General features: G+C 34.4%; 1 protein-coding gene and 1 non-coding gene across 12 annotated transcripts in view; one reads left to right on the top strand and one right to left on the bottom strand.

Moving 5' to 3' along the window:
- The window catches only part of RALGAPA1 (Ral GTPase activating protein catalytic subunit alpha 1), a 242,471-nt gene that overhangs the window by 201,484 nt on the left and 20,698 nt on the right, over nt 1-20,289 (bottom strand). For all 11 annotated transcript variants that reach the window (XR_007412270.1, XM_025443673.3, XM_049113052.1 and 8 more), the window contains exon 2: nt 365-475. Coding sequence is in view for 10 of the 11 variants with exons in the window: in XM_025443673.3 (XP_025299458.1) it covers nt 365-475 (111 nt within the window). In the remaining variant the exon portion in view is untranslated. The remainder of the gene's footprint in view (nt 1-364; nt 476-20,289) is intronic.
- Nucleotides 18,061-18,207, top strand: LOC112658221 (U12 minor spliceosomal RNA). Its single transcript, XR_003135612.1, has one exon. It is a non-coding gene; the product is annotated as a U12 minor spliceosomal RNA (small nuclear RNA).

Genomic DNA, 20,289 nt, shown 5'->3' on the forward strand with positions numbered 1-20,289 from the left:
GGGATGAGACCCACTGCTGGCTCTCTGCTCAGTGGGGAGTCTGCTTCTCCCTCCCCTTCTGCCCCTCCCCCCACTCATGCATGAGGCACACTCTCTTCCTCAAATAAATAAAAATCTTTAAAGCAAAAAAGTTGAGGAAACAGGTAAATAAACCTGACCAGGCAAAAAGCAAATCTTCCAAGCCTTCTCAAAACAATGAAGACAGTATTACTAACCCATACTTTGAGAGGGTATCTAAAAGACATTTAACAAAAAGAAGTGAAATAGTACTAAAATTCCAATGCCCAAGGTCTACTTTTAAGTGAATACTTATGACAATTATTTGAAACACCAACACAAGTCAGAACCAATTTTAACATCTTACCTTTCTGTTTAAGACTGGCTTCAATAGTCACAAAATTCTCGAAGAACACATAATATATATGTGAAAAATGTTGGTCAAAAAACTGTTTAAGATCGATAGATTCTGCGTTCTCTGAAAAGGAAATGAAAACAATTTTTAGTGATTACATAAATGTTAAATCATGTTCAGCAAATAGTCATAGTGGTGAGTTTCCTTCAAAAAAAAAAATTAAGAACTGCTCCTAAATTCCATTAAAATATTTGAGATGTGTATTTATTTATATCCTTGTTCTCACAACTTTAGTTTTTAAAGATTTTAGTTTTAATTTTAAAAACAGGTTAAGGGGTGTTTGGGTGGCTCATTCAGTTAAGCCCCTCCCCTGCCTTCAGCTCAAGTCATGTTCCCAGAGTCCTGGGATCAAGTGCCTCATCAGACTGCCTGCTCAGCAGAGTCAGCTTGTCCCTCTCCCTCTGCCCCTTCCCCTCATTCATGCTCTCTCTGGCTCTGCTCTCTCTCTCAAATAAATAAATAATTTTTAAAAAATAGGTTAGATCAGGTTATCATAATCTTTGTTTCCTCAAAAAAAAAAAAAAAAAAAAAACACAATGTCTCAGATTTATTCAAAACTTATTTTGAATATTTAACCAAATCAAGGAAAGAAGTCGTTTTAGTTCCAATTCACAGCTATGCTTCTCAACTTATCCCCAAGACAGTTTAAAATCAGTATTTCTTTTTTTTTTAAGTGTGTTTTTGGGTTTTTTTGTTTGTTTGTTTGTTTTTTTCTTTAAGATTTTATTCATTCATGAGAGACAGAGAGCAAGAGAGAGGCAGAGACACAGGGAGAGGGAGACACTTCCTTCCATGGAAGGAGCCCGAAGTGGAACTCGATCCCGGGTCTCCAGAATCAGGCCATGGGCTGAAGGCGGCGCTAAACCACTGAACCACCTGGGCTGCCCCTAAAATCAGTATTTCTAAAAGAAATTATATCTTATCTAAAATACATTTATTCAGTAAATAGGTACCTAACAAAAGACTTATAAGTAAGCATTTAAGTATTACAAAGCTTAAATAGAGATAACATTGCTTTAAAAGAATTGTCAGTATAGTCCAGGGCACACAAAAACCAAACATATAGCTGTACGCACATTAGAAAGTGTTGGGTACTGAAAGTGAAGTAACAAAGTATAATGACAACTTAGAAACACAAAATTACTTTCAAAGCTAAAAGAAGGTAGAGAAAGAAGGAAAACTTAACAGAGAATTTATTATTTGAAAAGACTTTTATAAGGACAGGACTGACTGAACATGAAGCAGTAAAAGGCATTCTATGCTTAAGACAAAAAAAAGACGACAGGATGCAGAAAAAGAATTCATTTTAGCTAGAGTTTAAACATTTTGATAAAAATAAAATTGAAAAAAAAAATAGCCTCGAAGTATGTTTAAAATGTCTGAATGCAAACTAAGAGACATGAATTTATTATTCAAAGCAATGCAGACGTGTGTGTGTGTGTGTGTGTATAATGCATTATCTATTATGCATTTGTTGTTTGGTTTATTTTCAGGGAGATTGAGAAGGTTGAAGAAAAAGGGGAATAGATAACTTTTAATATATACTTCGTATTATTCAACTGTGTTTGCAAAAAGGTCGTATTTCTTTTATAACAAAATAAATTTGAAAAAAGCACTGAGAAACAAATCAAAAATTTTTGAAGCTGGGAGTAAAATGAAGAATTAAACTATTGTAATGAAATTCAAATTAACGGTAAGTATCAGTATCAGTTCATTTCTTGAAATGTTCTTAAGGCTCAGTAGAAGATTTCAGAATAAAGTTAAATAGTAACAACATACAGAGAGCACTTTAAATTCTCTTTCCTGTATTATCTTACTCTATGAATAATCATAATAATTTTTTAGTGACATTCTATCTATGGAATTTCCCAAGACTGTTTTCCCATTTGTTCTGCCCTCCAGAAGAAAGGGACAGATGCCGTCTCCTCTCTAGTCCCTTGAATTCTATACATTTCTATCTTACAGAAGTAACTATGTTTTACATGTTTTCTTGTCTTCTTTCCAGAACTAGTCTATAGCTTTTTTAGAAGATAACAGTGTCCACCTTAGTATTCCCAAAACCTAACACAGCACTCAGCACATAGGTACTGAAATGTGTTGTACTATTGATAAAATAAGTTACTTTAACATTGTTAGATTCATTTATTAGCTTTTAAGTTTTTATATTAGAAAAGACTGCATAACCTTCTGACAGGCAAAATATTGCTTCATCTAGATTGGAATTAGAACACCCAGATTCCACTCCTATCAGTAACACTACCTGTGTGACTTTTCACAGAACTAGAAAAACATAATGGCTAACACAAACTAAATGTTTCCTATAGACACTCTTGTAAGTGATTTACAGAAATTCCTATAATTCTCACAATGACACTATGAAATAAATACTATAATCATCCCTATTTCATAGATGAGGAAACAGGCACAGAGAGTTTAAGTAGCTATTAAGAAGCAGAGACAAGGATTTAAACCTTACAGCCTCCAGGGTAAGAGGAATACAGCACTAGTAATTTAATCTGCCTATGAGAAGATATGAATAGTCATGAAATATTAAACATATTTTATAGACTTTCAAAATAAAAACACATACAACTGAGAAAAACAGGAAGAGTATTCTATTTTTCCCACACAGTAGTTTAGAGTAACAAAGACTATGAAATTAGAATAGGCTACTATAATTGGCTCTACATTTCCTGAAATTAAGGTTTCAAACGTAACTAATGTTCCAGAGGAAAGAAGAAAATGAGAGAACAATAACAAATCCAAACAAAACAAAAGCAAACATGAATCAACTCAAGATTTTACAACCTAATTTAGGAGCCAAAACAGTCTCTCTTCATTTCCTTCTCACACAGCATGTTAGGAAAGGCCGAAACTACATACTTGCTAATAAAAAATACGGAATCAAAATTAGGCTAATTTCTTTTTGACTCTGCCTATTCATAATGGACTAATCAGCAAATGAAAACTCTATTACAAAATATTTTTGATCACCAATTTACAAAATTTACATGGTGGGGGGAAAGCAGGTAGGAAACAAAACAAAACAAAAATAGATAAAGAGGGACAGAGAGATTAAGAATACAAACAGATAAAAAAAAAAAAGAATACAAACAGATAAATTATAAATAATACACCATTAGGTTCCAAAAAAGGAGGAAGGGGTATACAGGAAAGGGAGAAGAAATTGAGAAATAGGAGGAAGAGAAAAAAGGACAAAGTAGAAAACTGAGAAGTTAGAACACAGAACTGAAGCTATTACTCAAAAGTAACACAGAGAACAAGACGGAAAATATAAAGATAAGAAGAACAAACTACCTAAGAAGCTCCAAGAAGAAAATGTAAACAAATTAAAAAATATCTAAGAACTATACAATATATCTAGACTAAAAATGGCATATTGAGTCCCAAGCAGGACAAACACAAATCTACACATGAACACATTCCAACACCAAAGCCAAAATGGAAATACTAAAACAACAAAAATCACCTACATAAGAATATCAAAACTAACAGCAGACTAATCAGCCCAATAGAGGCAGAGGCAGGAAGACGATGCAACTTTATATTGAAAGAAAGAAAAATAATAGTCAATCTAAAGTTCTATATTCAGCTAAAGTACTGTTCATGTTATTAAAAGAACATGAACTCTAACATCCTTAGAGTTTAACACTTGAAAAAACTCAAACTCAAAAAAATACAAGAGATTTCTTCTTTTTTTTAATTAATAAATTTTTATTTATTTATGATAGTCACAGAGAGAGAGAGAGAGAGAGAGAGAGAGGCAGAGACACAGGCAGAGGGAGAAGCAGGCTCCATGCACCGGGAGCCTGACATGGGATTCGATCCCGGGTCTTCAGGATCGCGCCCTGGGCCAAAGGCAGGCACCAAACCGCTGCGCCACCCAGGGATCCCTACAAGAGATTTCTGAAAGAAGAGAAACAAACTCATATAGGAGCAAGAAAAGCAAAAATGAGGAAGAAACTGGAAAATATATGGGTAAATCTAAAAACTGAATGTTTAAAAAAAAAAAAACTATCAATGCAAAAGGTTACTAACCAGGAGGAAATAAAATAATAGGCAATAATGTCAAAGATGAAATGAATGCTAGAGAGATTATTTTAAGATCTTATTTTGGGGAGCCCCGGTGGCTCAGCAGTTTAGCGCCACCTTCAGCCCAGGGCCTGATCCTGGAGTCCAGGGATTGAGTCCCACATTGGGCTCCCTGCAAGGAGCCTGCTTCTCCCTCTGCCTGTGTCTCTGCTTCTCTCTCTGTGCGTGTCTGTCATGAATAAATAAATGAAATATTTAAAAAGAAATCTTATTTTGTTGAAAGGATGATAGAAATACTAATGAACTCCAGACTTTAATATTAGTATGTTATTGAAATTTTTTAGTTACCTCTAAAAAAAGTAGTAACAAAACACAAAATTTTTAACCATTAGGAGAAGAAAATATAGAAAAGTTTATGCCAACAGAAATGAGTAAAGAAAAACACCCCAATAAAGATGAAGGAGGTGATAGAAATAAATATATAGTATTTACCAAAAAAAGTTAATGAATTAAATGCTTTAGCTAAGACATATAGTTGTAATCACATTGCATTTTAAGACACTTGCAAAATCTAAGGTATTAAAAACAAAAATTGTAACTCAAAATGATTAAAGGGATAAAATAAATCATTTGGATATAACTAAAAATACCAATGCTGATTCCTTGATAGGCATCAAAGTAAATTAAGGCAAGAATTACAATTAAAGACAGTTAATGTATTTTAATAAAAGACTGTATTTATCAAGAAGCTTTAATTCCAAATTTACACTTAAAGTTTCAAAATATAAAAAACAAAGATCAGGGGATCCCTGGGTGGCTCAGTGGTTTAGCGCCTGCCTTCGGGCCAGGGCGTGATCCTGGAGTCCCGGGATCAAGTCCCACGTCGGGCTCCCGGTGCATGGAGCCTGCTTCTCCCTCTGCCTGTGTCTCTGCCTCATTCTCTCTCTCTCTCTCTGTGACTATCACAAATAAATAAAAAAAAAAAAGTCTGAGGCACTCACAAAGGCCAAAAAGAGTGCCTATTCCCACAAACCAGACTAGAAAAACTCGTATTTCATATAGCAATTTAACCCTAGACTGAACACTACTTTAAAGCCATCCAATATATCAGAAAAACAAGATACATAAGGAGCAAATTGTTTCCAATAACTGAATCCCATAACAGGAAAAGAGCTGAAGAAAATTTATAGGTATACAAAATATCCAGGATCCAAAAAGGTAAAATTCACAATGCCTTATATATAACTGACGATTATCTGTCATGCAAAGCAGGAAAACCTAATTCGTAATGAAGAGAATCATTAAATCAGATTTTTAAAAATTTTTATTTATTTATTTATGAGAGACACAGAGACAGGCAGAGACATAGGCAGAGGGAGAAGCAGGCTTCCTGCACAGAGCCCAATAAGGGACTCAATCCTGGGACTCCGGGATCATGCCCTGAGCCAATGGCAGACACTCAACCACTGAGCCACCCAGGCATCCCCATTAAATCAGATTTAAACTGGACTTTAACAAGATGCTAAGATGAGCAGAAAGGGGCATTAAAATAGTTGTTCTAACTGTATTCCATATATCCAAATAGTTGAGAATGGAAAGCATAAAAAAAAAGAATCCAAATTAAACTTCTATAGATAAAAACTCCAATGTATATGGTATAAAGTAAACCAGCTGGAATTAAGCCATATAAATAAAACTACCCAAAAGAAACACAGCAGAGAAATGATAATCCAAAAAATTAAAAAGCACATTAATAGTGCAAATGCTCTAAATATAGGAGTAACTGAAAACTCCAAGGAGGAGAGGCAGAAGAATATTTGGAGAAATAATGGCTGAAAATCTTCAAGTCTGATGCAAATCACAAATCCACATATGCATGAAGCTCAAAAAACTCCAAAAACAAGAAACATGAAGAAAAATTCACCATTCACCATGGTACATAATAATTAAATTGATCAAAACGGTAAGAAAATCTTAAAAGCAGCTATAAGGAAAAAAAGTTACATAGTAACTAACATAAAGATGACATCAGTTTTTCAACACAAACTATGCAAATAAAAACAGTATGTATCTTTAAAAACCTGTCCAGCTGAATTCTATATCCCGTAAAAATCTTTCAAAAACAAAGGCAAAATAAAACCATTTTCAGACAGAAAAGCTGAAAGAATCCATCAGCAGCAGACTCACTAGTAGAAATGACAGTCGTAAAAAAAAAAAAAAAAAAAAGAAATGATAGTCTTTCAGGCAGAAGGAAATATTATCAGACAGAAATATAGAACTGAAAATAGTAACAACGGGATAAAATGCTTAAGCTTTTTAAAATTATTTTTCCAATCTTTTCCAAAGATAACTGTTCAAACAAAAATAGTTAGCAATGCATTATGGGTTTATAATTATGTAAAAGTAAAATGCATGAAAATAAAGTATATAGTGAAAATGGAAAAAATAAAAGCCCACTATTATAAATCTTACACAAGAAGTTGTGTATTCACACTTTAAAGGTAAACTTTAATATGTTAAAGATGTATACTATAAAAACTAAAGCAATTATTAAAACAAAACAGAAAAGGTACTGGCAATGGCCAAAAAAGAAGATAATATAAATTAACAAAAAAATACTTGATGGATCCAAATGAAGACAGAAAAAGAGAAACAATGATCAACTGGGATAAGTAGATAACAAAGGATAGCAGACTCTAATCTAGCTATATCAATAATCACATTAAATAAAAATGATTCCCCCAAAATGTCACACTCTCAGATCAGATAAAAAAAAAAAAAAAAAAAAAAGAAACATAAAAATTGTACACTTAAAATATATGCAATTTACTATATATCAGTTATGCCCTCAACAAACCTACTTTAAAAATTATATAGGTTTGGGGATCCCTGGGTGGCGCAGCAGTTTGGCGCCTGCCTTTGGCCCAGGGCGCGATCCTGGAGACCCGGGATCGAATCCCACGTCGGGCTCCCGGTGCATGGAGCCTGCTTCTCCCTCTGCCTATGTCTCTGCCTCTCTCTCTCTCTCTCTCTCTCTCTCTATCATAAAAAAAAAAAAAAAATTATACAGGTTCAAGACAATTTCCATTCATTCTCATTCCATTATGCTTTCTGTAGTGAAGGGAGGAAAGGGAATGGAATTTCAAAAATGGAGTAATATTTAGGATATGCCATAATCCACAGAATGTTTCCTTAATACCTAAACCTATGACCATCTGTGTCCACAGAAACCTGTTGCACATGTGAATATATGCTTCACAAAAATAAAAATTTAATCTCTGAAAGCACTCATAACAAATTTACGAAGGAATTTAAAGCAACATAAACAAAATCCCAAAATGACCATTTTTAAATGTTTTCACAAATGTAGTCAAGTGACCCAACACTAATCAAAAATTTCAATGAGAAATAGGGACTCCCAGAAAATAATCATTAAAGCTGATTTTCATTTTTATATAATGAACCAATATTAAAGTAAGTAAAAATGGCAAGCTCATTCTTGTATTTTACCATGTAACCAGGCACGCAAGCCAATTTCCCTATTTATAAAGTGATTTTCAAAATATAAAGTGATTTAATTCAAAATAAATCTAGGGACCTTTTTCCTGTACAAACGCTTAAGATGTTTGTTCTTTTCTTCACACTTTTTTCTTCTCACTTCACTATAAAAAGCAGATATAAATAACATGTCCTGAAGAAACCATACTTAAAACCTACTAAAATTTCCAAGCAAGCATAATAGTTTTAAGAATGTAGCTTATCTCCTCATCAAACTGATGTTTCAAGATAACTGCAGAAAAGCTCCTGACATGTGATTCTGGCTACAACTGATAGCAAGATAATAACTTCTAGAACTAAAAAGAGAAAACCCTAAAGGAAGGATTAGGAAGTGACCATAACCTCAAAATAATTATTTCTAAGTCTCATTCAACTCTATAAAGTAAAACACTATAAAGATTATTCTCCTGCCTTCAAGGATTCCACAATGAGCATTGAGAAAATGAGACATACTGAAAAAGACTCTAATTTACACAGGTACAATGCCTCATTTAAGAACAAAAGCAATTCTGTTTTATCAACACTATACTATAAGCTAAGTGCGTGTAAAACAAAAGCAATTATAATCACTTATGTTTACTTAATATTTTACATTTGTGGAGATAACACTTTTACAGTTACACATACATTCTCTTACTCATTCTCTACAAATATGTTTTTGAAACAAATATATTAACTCCATTTTATTTATTTATTTTTTAAGATTTTATTTATTTATTCATGATAGATATATATGTAGAGAGGCAGAGACACAGGCAGAGGGAGAAGCAGGCTCCATGCACTGGGAGCCAGACGTGGGACTCGATCCCGGGTCTCCAGGATCGCGCCCTGGGCCAAAGGCAGGCGCCAAACCACTGCGCCACCCAGGGATCCCTATTAACTCCATTTTATAAAGAAACTAAGTCTGAGTGAGGTTAGGGAACTTGCTCAGGTCACCGTAACTACTAAATGGCTCCAAATCAGCTATTCTGTGTCCTCAATCAACACCACCTAGAATAGTTATGCTTCAAGCAATAGGCCACAGCCTAAAATAATCTTCTAACCATTTTAAATAAAACTCATTCCAAAAGAATGGTATTTTTAAAGAATTATTTGAAAGCTACACAGAGACTGCGGTGGATTATTTGAAGATTCAGAACAAATAAATAGTCAAAGATACCAAGAATTCAGAGGATTTAGTTCACTTGTATGCATACTGCCCTAAAGTCTCTCTCCTTATATTGGCTGAATATATCCTCTTTCACTTCATCACTTAAAATTTTACTCATTAAATTCATTTGTGGAAGCAAACCATTCCAATACATAGTGTAAGGAGTTAAACACCATTCAGTTGGTACAAGCTGCTTTCCTTGTAACACATAGCAAAGAAGGAAAAGAATTCTGATATAGTTATGAAAACATGGAGGAAAGAAGGTAATATTTATTGAACATCCATTGTTTTCTTTTTTTTTTTTTAAGATGTTATTTATTTATTCATGAGAGACACAGGGAGAGGGAGAAGCGGGCTCCTCTTAGGGAGCCTGATGTGGGACTCCATCCCAGAACTCTGGGATCACACCCTGAGCCAAAGGCAGACGCTCAACCGCTGAGCCACCCAGGCATCCCTAGTTTTCTTAATTCTTATAGAAACTTTAACAGGTAAGTCCCTAATAGTATCATCTTCCCTCTTCACTCAGCTTATTAAAAAAATAAAAACTAAACTAAAAAGATTCAAGGAAACCAAGACAAAACCAAACTGGTGTTAAGTGTAAGATAAAAATTCTATGTTACTCTATGCCATTGGCTGTTATGTTAAAATTTAGAGCTAAACACAACACTGGATGGTAAAGGTAAAGTATAAGAAAAATTATTGGGAGAATGTTAGCAACAGTAGCCAATTAAAACTTCAATGTGATCAAAAAAGGGGGTAAGCACTCCCTTTTCTTTATTCCTCTACGCTTTTCCATCTCCATTACGAACTTCTCTTCCTCTGTACCCTTCCTTTAAAATGTAGATGTATATCAGGAATATATCCTCTTCCAAAGCCTTCATTAAATACTGCAAAGCTGACCTCTATCTACATACAAATATCTCTCAAATCTATAGCTTCATGCCGTCTCCTGGGAATCAAGCTTATAAACTACCTAATTACAACTCCACAAGTATCTCACACTCAACTTGCCCCCAAAGTAAATTCACCTCTCCTCATCTTCTCTAGTGCTTGTATTCCCTTCCTATGTTGGTAGTAAAATCTATCTCTCAAGCTTGACAGTCTTCTCAGATTCATTACTAACTCTTACTAACTCTCTCCACTCATCCCACTGCCTACCCCTCAACAAATCATTTATTTTCTTACCAAGTTTACCTTCCTAAATACTGCAATACATTTCTTTCTCTCTATCCTCCACCCCTCCCCCATTTAGTTTTATACTTCATGGTCTCTTGCCTGAATTTAATTAGTAGTCTTCTACCTACTATCTCTCACACCATTCTAGCCTTTTTATCCATCCTCCAAATTTTACTACCAGAATAGTTTAACTGAACTTAATTCCAACCGTCTGTATCATTGATCTGCTTAAAATAATTCCAGTTTCCAACTGCAAACAATATAAAGCCCAGGCTCAAATTACATACAAACCTATTTTTTTCATCCCTAACTTCTTATGACACAGTAAATAAACCAATTATGGCACTAAATAAAGATGCATCCATACAACTGAATAGAAAGCCATTAAAAATATTCATTAAAAAAATATTTCATGAAATGAAAAAAGTTGGTAAGACTTTATAGTGTAACAAACAAAAAGCAGAAATAGACTTTTAGAAACAGAGAACAAACTGGTGTTTGCCAGAGGGGAGGAGGGTGGGAGCAATGGGTGAAATAGTGAAGGGGATAAGGAGATACACACTTCGAGCCATAAAATAAGTAAGTCACCAGGATGAATAGTATAGGAAATAAACTCAGTAATAATTTCATACAGTGACAAATGATAATTACATTGATCATGATGAACATTTTGTAATGTATATAGTTGTCAAAGCATTATTTTGTACACCTGAAACTAATACTGTACGTCAACTATATCTCAATATGAAATAAAAATTAAAAGAACAAAGTATAGGTTAAAAAGCAGGTTAGAAGTAGGTAATTATCAGTGAATTTGCGGAATGAGGCAATCCAAAAATCTTCTCCTCCATAAAAGCAATGAAAACAAAACCCAAAACAGTAAAAAAACAAAAAAAAAAAAAAAAACAAACAAAAAAAACAACCCCACACTTTTAAAAACCTAGAAATTAACCAAAGGATTGTAACAATCAGGGACATTTGCCCAAGAAAAATAGATAAACCTTAATAAGAACAGTGAGCTTTGTGTCATTTCAAACTTACCCTATTCCCATCTTCTTCGTAGCCTTGAAAACCAACAGTCCACAATCACAGTTGAAAACCACTTATCAGTCATTGGAGAAGTCAGAACAGGAATGGAGCTCTTTCAAACCTTCATTTTAAGAGACTGATCATTATTTGATTTATCTAGCTTCTCCCTGGAAAATCCCACTTGCAAAGTTGTCTTTATTTGACTTAATTCAGAGCCCACACAAGGCAACAACCTCTTCCCTGGGAACATTTGTGGAAAAAAAAAAAAAATCAGTGGCAACTGTTTAATACCACAGCTGCCAAGGCAGTGATCACTGATGAAGCAAACAACAAGCTAACCAAAACCAAATAACAATAAAAAAAAAAAAAAAAAAAAAAAAAAAAAGTTGGAGAATGAGCTATCCACAGGGAACTTTGAAATAGTCTGACAAATTAATGGGAATACAGAAGGACATGTGCATGCATAGGGCTGCAAATATGTTCTGGAGAAACAAGAGGAAGACCTAAGTTTTCACCTCTGGCTGACCTTGAGACTCAACACAAGGACATGAAGACTAAAACAGAAGTGTAAACTGTCTGGTTTAATATTGATAGTATCCCCAATACACAAAGCCCCTTGGCAAAGATTAGGAAACTTACTGATCTAGGCTTTTAAGAAGCCTGTGTTCAATCATTAGCAGACCACAAACAAGCAAGCAAAGTCAATGGTCATGAAGGAGGAAAAAACAAACTGCACATAGTTCAGTAAAGTCATAAAAGAAACACACAATAGGGCACCTGAGTGGCTCGGTCAGTTGAGTGTCCAACTCTTGGTTTTTGTCTTGGGTCATGATCTCAAGGTCATGAGATCAAGCCCTGCATCAGGCTCTGCTCAGCAGGGAGTCTGCTTGAGATTCTTTCCTTCTGCTCCTCCCCCCAACTCATGTACACACTATCTCTTTAAAACAAACAAACCTTCAAAACACACACACAGCAACAAGAACAAACACAAACAACAACAAACCCCGGAGAGAAGGGAGAAACTGGTTTCCCAAGTCACTATATTATTTAAAATGTCAAGTTATCAACAAAAATTGAAAGACACAGAAAAAGTATGTCCTATATACAAAGTACAGTCAACAGAAACTCTCCTTGAGGAAGTACAAAGATTAGATTTACTAAACAGATGGTACCAACTACTTAGGCATGATCATAAAGGAATCTGTATCTAAAGTACTAAAAGAGCAACCCAATCCAAAATACGTTATAAAAACAATTCACGGGCAGCCCCGGTGGCACAGCGGTTTAGCGCCGCCTGCAGCCCAAGGTGTGATCCTGGAGTCCCAGGATCGAGTCCCACATCGGGGCCCCTGCATGGAGCCTGCTTCTCCCTCTGCCTGTGTCTCTGCCTCTCTCTCTCTCTCTCTGTCTCTATGAATAAATAAATAAAATATTTTAAAAAAATTGTTTTCTTTAAAAAAAAAATTGACCACAAAATCAATATCATAAGCCAATCAATATGATATGCCATATCAAGAAGAGAAAGGATAAAAGCCGTATCATCATTTCAGAAATGCAGAAAAAGCACTTGATAAAGTGCAACATCCATTTATGGGGAAAAAAAAAAAAAAGGTCAACAAAGTAAGTTTAGAGAGAACATAACTTAATAAAGGCCTTGTATGGAAAACCCAGAGCAAACCTCATACTCAATGGGGAAAAACAGAGCTTTTCCCCTAAGTTCAAGAAAAAGACAAGGATGTCTACTCTCACCACTTTCAACATAGTACTAGAATTCCCAGCCACAGCAATCAGACAACAAAAAGAAATAAAAGGCATCCAACTGGCAAGGAAGAGGTAAAATTTTCACTACTGGCAGAAAACATGATACTAAATACAGAAAACTTTAAAGACTCCACCAAAAAAACTACTGGAATTGATAAATGAGTTCAATAAGGTCACAGGATAGAAAATCAATAGACAAAAAAAATCTATCACATTTCTATAAACTAATAATGAAGCAGCACAAAGAAAAATTAAGAAAAACAATCGCACTTACACCGCACCAAGAATAAATGACCTAGAAATAAATGTAACCAAAGAGATGAAAAGTACACTAAAAACCATGAAACAATGAGGAAAGAAACTGAAGCTGACACAAAGAAATGGAAAGACATTCCATGCTCATGGATGAGAAGAATAAATATTGTTAAAATGTCTATACTACCTAAAGCAGTCTACAGATTTAATGTATTCCCGATCAAAATACCAACAGCATTTTTCACAGAACTAGAACAATTAATCCTATAATTTGTATGGAACCACAAAAAAACAAAAAACAAACAAAAAACCTCTGAATGGCCAAAGCAATTGAAAAAGAAAAATAAACCTGGAGGTAGGTATCACAATTCCAGACTTTGAGTTATATTACAAAGCTGTAGTGATCAAAACAGTATGGTATTAGAACAAGAAAAAGACACATAGTCAATGGAATAGAATAGAAAGCCCAAAAATAATCCACAATTGTATGGCCAATTAATCTTCAACAAAGAAAAAAGAATATGCAATAAGAAAAATCTTTCCAACAAACGGTGATGGGAAAACTGAACAGCTACATACAAAGAAATGAAACTAGACATTTTCTTACACCATACGCAAAAATAAACTCAAAATGGATTAAACACCTAAATGTGAGACCACGTTTATGGAAAAATCCTTGATGAAAGCACAGGCAGCAATTTCTCTGACACTGGTCATAGCAACATCTTTCTAGATGTGTCTCCTGAGGCAAGTGAAAGTAAAGCAAAAACAAACTATTGGGACCACATCAAAATAAAAAGCTTTTGCACAGCAAGGGAAACAACCAACAAACCAAAAGACAACCTGCTAAATGGGAGAAGATATTCACGAATGACATTTTCAATAAATGCTTAGTATATGAAATATATAAAGAATCTAAAAAAAAAGAACCTACACAACTCAACACGGAAAAAAAACAAAACAAAACCCCAACTGAAAACTGGACAGAAAACATGAATAGATATTTCTCCAAAGACATACAAATGGCCCTCAGATACATGAAAAGATGCTCAACATCATTCATCATCAGGAAAATACAAATCAAAACCCCCATGGATATCACCTCACACCTCTTTGAATGGCTAAAACAAAAAACTTAAGAAATAATAAGTGTTTGGCAAGAATGTAGAGAAAAAGTACTTGTGCACTGTCCGTAGGAATGCAAATTGAGGCAGCACCTGTGGAAGACCATATGGAGGTTCCTTAAAAAATTTAAAAATGGACCTAGCCTATAATCTGAGAATCGCAAGACAAAGAATTTTGGAAAGCACCGAGAGAAGCAACACTTCACAAGAAGCCCCAATAAGAAAAAGATCGGATTTCTCATTAGAAAATATGGTGGCCAGAAGGCACTGAGATGACACTGTACACGAACTCAAAGAAAAAAGCTAGGAACCAAGAATTCTATATCTAGCAAAGCTTAATTAAAGAGAATTTAAGACATCTCCAAGTACACAAAAACTGAGAATTCATTACTAGCAGAACTGCCCTCTAAAAATTATTAAAGGATGTCCATTAGGCTGAAATGAAAGGATTCTAGACTAACTCAACTCCATGGAGAAAAAAAATATCTTGACATGTAAAATGAAAACACAACATTTATGGCATTCAGTTAAAGCAGTGCTAAGAGGAAAATTTACAGCTTTAAATGCCTAAATGAAAGTAAAGATCTCAAAATCAATAACTTAGTGTTCCACCTTAAGAAACTAGAAAACAAAAAATAAAAGCACATTAATTCTGAAGTATGCAGGAAAAAAAATAGAAACAATGAAAATAAGAGTGAGGATAGTTGAAATAGAGAAGAAAAAACAACACAAAAACATCAATGAAACCAAAACTGGTTCTTTAAAAAAAAAAAAAAATCAACAAATAGAAACCTTTAGTCAGACTGTCCAAGATAGGAAGAGATAAGATTAAAATTACTAATCTGGATTGGAAAAAAGGACATTACTACCAATCTTACAGAAATAAATACCATAAGGCAATACTATGAGCAGCTGTATGCTAGCAAATAACATAACCTATAAGAAATGAACAAATTCCTAGAAAACATAAAATATCAATTCAAGAAGAAAAAAACTGAGATCTTTAAGAAGTAAAAACACTGATTTAGTAATAAGGAAAACTGACCTTAAAGAAAAGCCCAGAAACAAATGGTTTCATAGTGAATCCTATCAAATCCTTCCAAAAAAGAACACTTCCAACACACTCTATGAAGTCAATATTACCCTCATTCCAAAATCAGACAAAGACATTACAAGAAAAATATCCCTTATTAATATAGACACAAAAATTCTGAATACCATAAAACTGACTATGGCAATATATAAAAAGTACTATATACCATGACCAAGTGAGATTTATCCTAGAATGCAAGATCAGTCCAACACAGGAAAATCAATCATTGCAATATACCACGGTAATATAGGTCAAAAACCACATAATTGTCTCAATAGACACAGATAAAGTGCTTGACAGGGTGCTGGGTGGCTCAGTTGGTTAAGTATCTGCCTTCAGCTCGAGTCATGATCTCAGGGTCCTGGGATCGAGCCCCACATCAGGCTCTCTCTCTGCTCAGCAGGGAGTCTGCTTCTCCCTCTCCTGTACTCTCTCCTTCTCTCTCAAAATAAAAATAAAATCTTAAGAAAAGAAAAAAAAAAAAAGAAGAAGAAAAAGTGCCTGACAAAATCCAACACCCTTTCATGACAAAACACTCAAAAAGTTAGGAATAGAAAGTAATTTCCTCAATCTGATAAAAGCCATCTATGAAAAATCCAAAGTTAACTTCATACTGACTGGTAAAAGACTGAAAGCTTTACCTCTAAAATCATAAACGAGACAAGGATGTCCCCTTTTGCTTACTATTACTCAACACTGTACTGGAAATAGTAATCAAAGAGCTTAAGCTTTCATGAAAAGAAATAAAAGTAAAAAAGAAGCATTACATCTCTATTCACAAATGATATGATCTTGTACATAAAAAATCCTAAGGAATCCACACACACAAAAATCTATAAGAGCAAAGAAACAAATTCATCTAGGTTTCAGAATATAAAATGAATATACAAAATCAATTGTATTTTCTATACACTAGCAATGAATAATCCACAAGTGAAAATAAGAAAACAATTGTTTACCACAGCATGAAAAGAATAAAACATTTGGAGATGAAAGAAATGTAAAATTTGTACACTAAAAAGTATGAAATATCACTGAGAGTCTAAAGACCTAGACAAATTGAAAGATACTCCTTAGTCAGAGACAATAAGTAATATTGTTAAGACGGAAATACTCTCAAATATATCTAAAGATGCAATGAAATCTCTATCAAAATACAAAGTGTCTTTTCACAGAACTTAACAAGCTGATCCTAAAATTCATAGGAAAACACAAGGAACCCAGATTAATCAAAACAATCTTGAAAAAGAACATCAAAAGCTACAAACTTCCAGTTGTAAAATAAATCATGGGGATGCCATGTATAGCATGGTGACTACAGCTAATAATACTGTGTTGTATATTTGGAAGTTGCTGAAAGGGCAGAGTAGATGTTAAAAGCTCTCTCCAGAAGAAAAAAATTGTAATCGTGCGTATGGTGACAGGTGTTAACTGGACTTACTGTGATGATCATTTCACAACATACACAAATAATGAACCATTATGTTGTACACCTGAAACTAGTATGTGGATTATACCTTAATTTAAAAAAGGAAAGTAGTAAGAGCAAAATTAGAGAACAGATGCTTTCAAATTTCTAAACTTACTATAAAGTTACAGTAATCAAGACAGTGTCTTACTGGGATAACAAACAGAAATGAATGGAATAGACCTGTCTAGAAATAAACTCTTACATTAATGGTCAAACAATTTTCAACAAGAGTATTAAAACAACTCAATTGGGGGAAAATATGCTTTTCAACAAATGGGGCTAGGAACAACTATCCATGTGCACAAGAATGAGGTGGAACCACTATTCCATACCATACACAAAAATTAACTCAGAATGGACCAGAAGTCTAAATGTATAACTAAATTTAAAAACTCTTAAGAAGAAAACATGATCTTGAACTAGTCAGTTATCTTGTACTAATGACACCAAAAGCACAAGCAACAAAAGAAAAAATAAACTGGATTTCATCAAAACACAACTTTTTTGCTTCAAAAGATAATCTAGGGAAAATAAGACAGTTTACAGATAGGAGAAAATATCTGCAAATTAAACATTTCACAGGGAACTAGTATCCAGAATAAACAACTCTCAGAACTCAACTATAAAATAAAGTCTAACTCAATTTAAAAAGTAAAGGATTTGGGGGCACCTAGGTGACTCAGTCGGGTTAAGCGTCTGCTTTCAGCTCTGGTCATGATAGCAGGGTCCTGGGATTAAGACCTGTCAGACTCCCTGCTCAACACGGAAGTCGGCTTCTCTCCTCCCTTCTGCAATTCCCTCCATTCGTGCACACACGTGCTCATGCTCACTCATTCTAATAAATAAAATCTTTAGAAAAAAAAGGGGAAGAATTTGAACAGACTTTTCTCCAAACAAGATACACAAATGGCCAATAAACACCTGAGAAGATGCTCAACATCATTAGTCATCATGGAGAAGTAAATCAAAAACAAATGAATGCCTTAAACTAATGAGTAAGGAAAATAATGCTTCAACGTCATGCCCAAGTCCTCACTGTTAATACTACACAAATTTTTGAGGTCAACTTTTTCCCTAAGGTGACTTGCCTACTTTGCAAGAGGCTTGGGAGTCACCATCTGCCTGTCTTTCCCTAACACTGAAAGAGTAGACTGGTATAGAGGTAATAAGTGAGACTGGAAATGCTTGTTTCCCATAAATAGAAAATAGGATTAGCCTCCAAGTGAAAAACAAAAACAAAACAAAGAAATCACAATCAGATATAATTTCTCATCCACCACAATGGCTATACTCAGCCATAATAAAAAGCATGACAAGCATGTGGGAAATTTTCATTTTTACATTGGAGGTAGAATATAAATGATGCAGCTGCTTTGGAAATGGTTTGGCAGTTCCTCAAAAAGTTAAATATAGAATTACTGTATGACCCAGAAGTTTAATTCCTGGAACAGTGTATACCCAAAAATCAAAACACAACCACACAAATGTTTGTACATAATTCCTAATAGTCAAAAAGTGGAAACAACCCAATGTTCACCAATTGATGAATGGATAAATAAAATGTGGTACATCCATACAACTGAATATTATTCAGCCATAAAAAGGAATCAAGTATTATTAAATGCTAAGACCCTGAAAATATCATGTTAAGTAACAAAAAAGCCTAAACACAAAAGAGCACATATTTTATGATTCCATTTATATGAAACATCTAGAATAGTCAAATTCATAAAAATGGAAAGTGGATTAATGGTTGCCAGGAGCAGAGAGTAAGGGGAAATGGGGGAAAGAAAGCTAAAGGATGCAGATTTCTGTTTCTTCCTTATTTTGCTGATCTATTCCTTTAAGCTAGTCTAATAATCAACCCCATGACATCCCAATTTGAGATGTGCCCAACCTTAACTGGCAAACTGAATCTGAGAACTGGAACTTCTAGACTAGTCTGAAAAAGAATCTGAGAAAGAGAAGAGAAATCAGACTGGGGAAAAAAGTACTTTTTTTTCTAAGTCTAGAAACTAAAAGCTTTTGTATCACTAACCACTGATGTTTACTGTGAACAAATGCATTACCCTTCACTTTTACAGGGTCAAAAACTAGCTAGCTATTAGTATACCACTATTATTATAAAATAATCTGTTTTTTTTTAAGATTTTATTTATTCCTTTCCAACTAGGGCCTGGCAGAATGACTCCCGCAAAGAAGGATGGCAAGAAGAGGAAGGGGCCGTTCTGCCATCAACGAGGTAGTGACCAGAGAATACACCATCAACATTCACAAACGTATCCATGGAGTGGGTTTCAAGAAGCGTGCCCCTCAGGCACTCAAAGAGATCTGGAAATTTGCCATGAAGGATCAGATATCATTTCTCATCCACCACAATGGCTATACTCAGCCATAATAAAAAGCATGACAAGCATGGTCATGCTTTTTATTAGAACTCCAAATGTGCACATTGACACAGGCTCAACAAAGCTGTCTGGGCCAAAAGAATAAGGAATGTTCCATACCGTATCCATGTGCAGTTGTCCAGAAAACATAACGAGTATGAAAATTCACCAAACAAGCTCTACACAATGGTTACCTACGTATCTGTCACCACTTTCAAAAATCTAAAAAAATCTAAAAAAAAAGATTTTATTTATTTATTCATGAGAGACACAGAGAGAGGCAGAGACACAGGCAGAAGGAGCAGCAGGCTCCATGCAGGGAGCCTGACGTGGGACTCGATCCCAGGTCTCCAGGATCACGCCCTGGGCTGAAGGCAGTGCTAAACTGCTGGGCCACCGGGGCTGTCCATAAAATAATGTTTTTTTAATTGAGTGGTCAGACATTAGAAGAATAATCAAAATACACTGCTACTACTATTCTGGATCCAGTTCTACACCTCTAAAATAGAAAATAATTTCTCAATTCATGTCCCTACAAAGTCTTTTGGATACTGAAAATAAACATATGCACATTTGGAAAGTATATCACAATGAATAAGGGAAAATACTATTACAAATTCCTACAATCTTTCTTTTTTATATTCCTATTTCATATTTAACATGATTCTTTTACTGTACCATCAACTCCTTTACTTTTTATAGTTGCCTAAAATCTAGCAAAGCACTATATATTTATTCAAATGGTTGCTCAGACCCAGTATTTTCAGAAGAGTTTTAAAGAAAAAAACTGCAACACACACAAATGTATATTTTCCTTAAA

Source organism: Canis lupus, chromosome 8, assembly GCF_003254725.2.
Source record: "Canis lupus dingo isolate Sandy chromosome 8, ASM325472v2, whole genome shotgun sequence".
NCBI classification, from domain to species: Eukaryota; Metazoa; Chordata; class Mammalia; order Carnivora; family Canidae; genus Canis; species Canis lupus.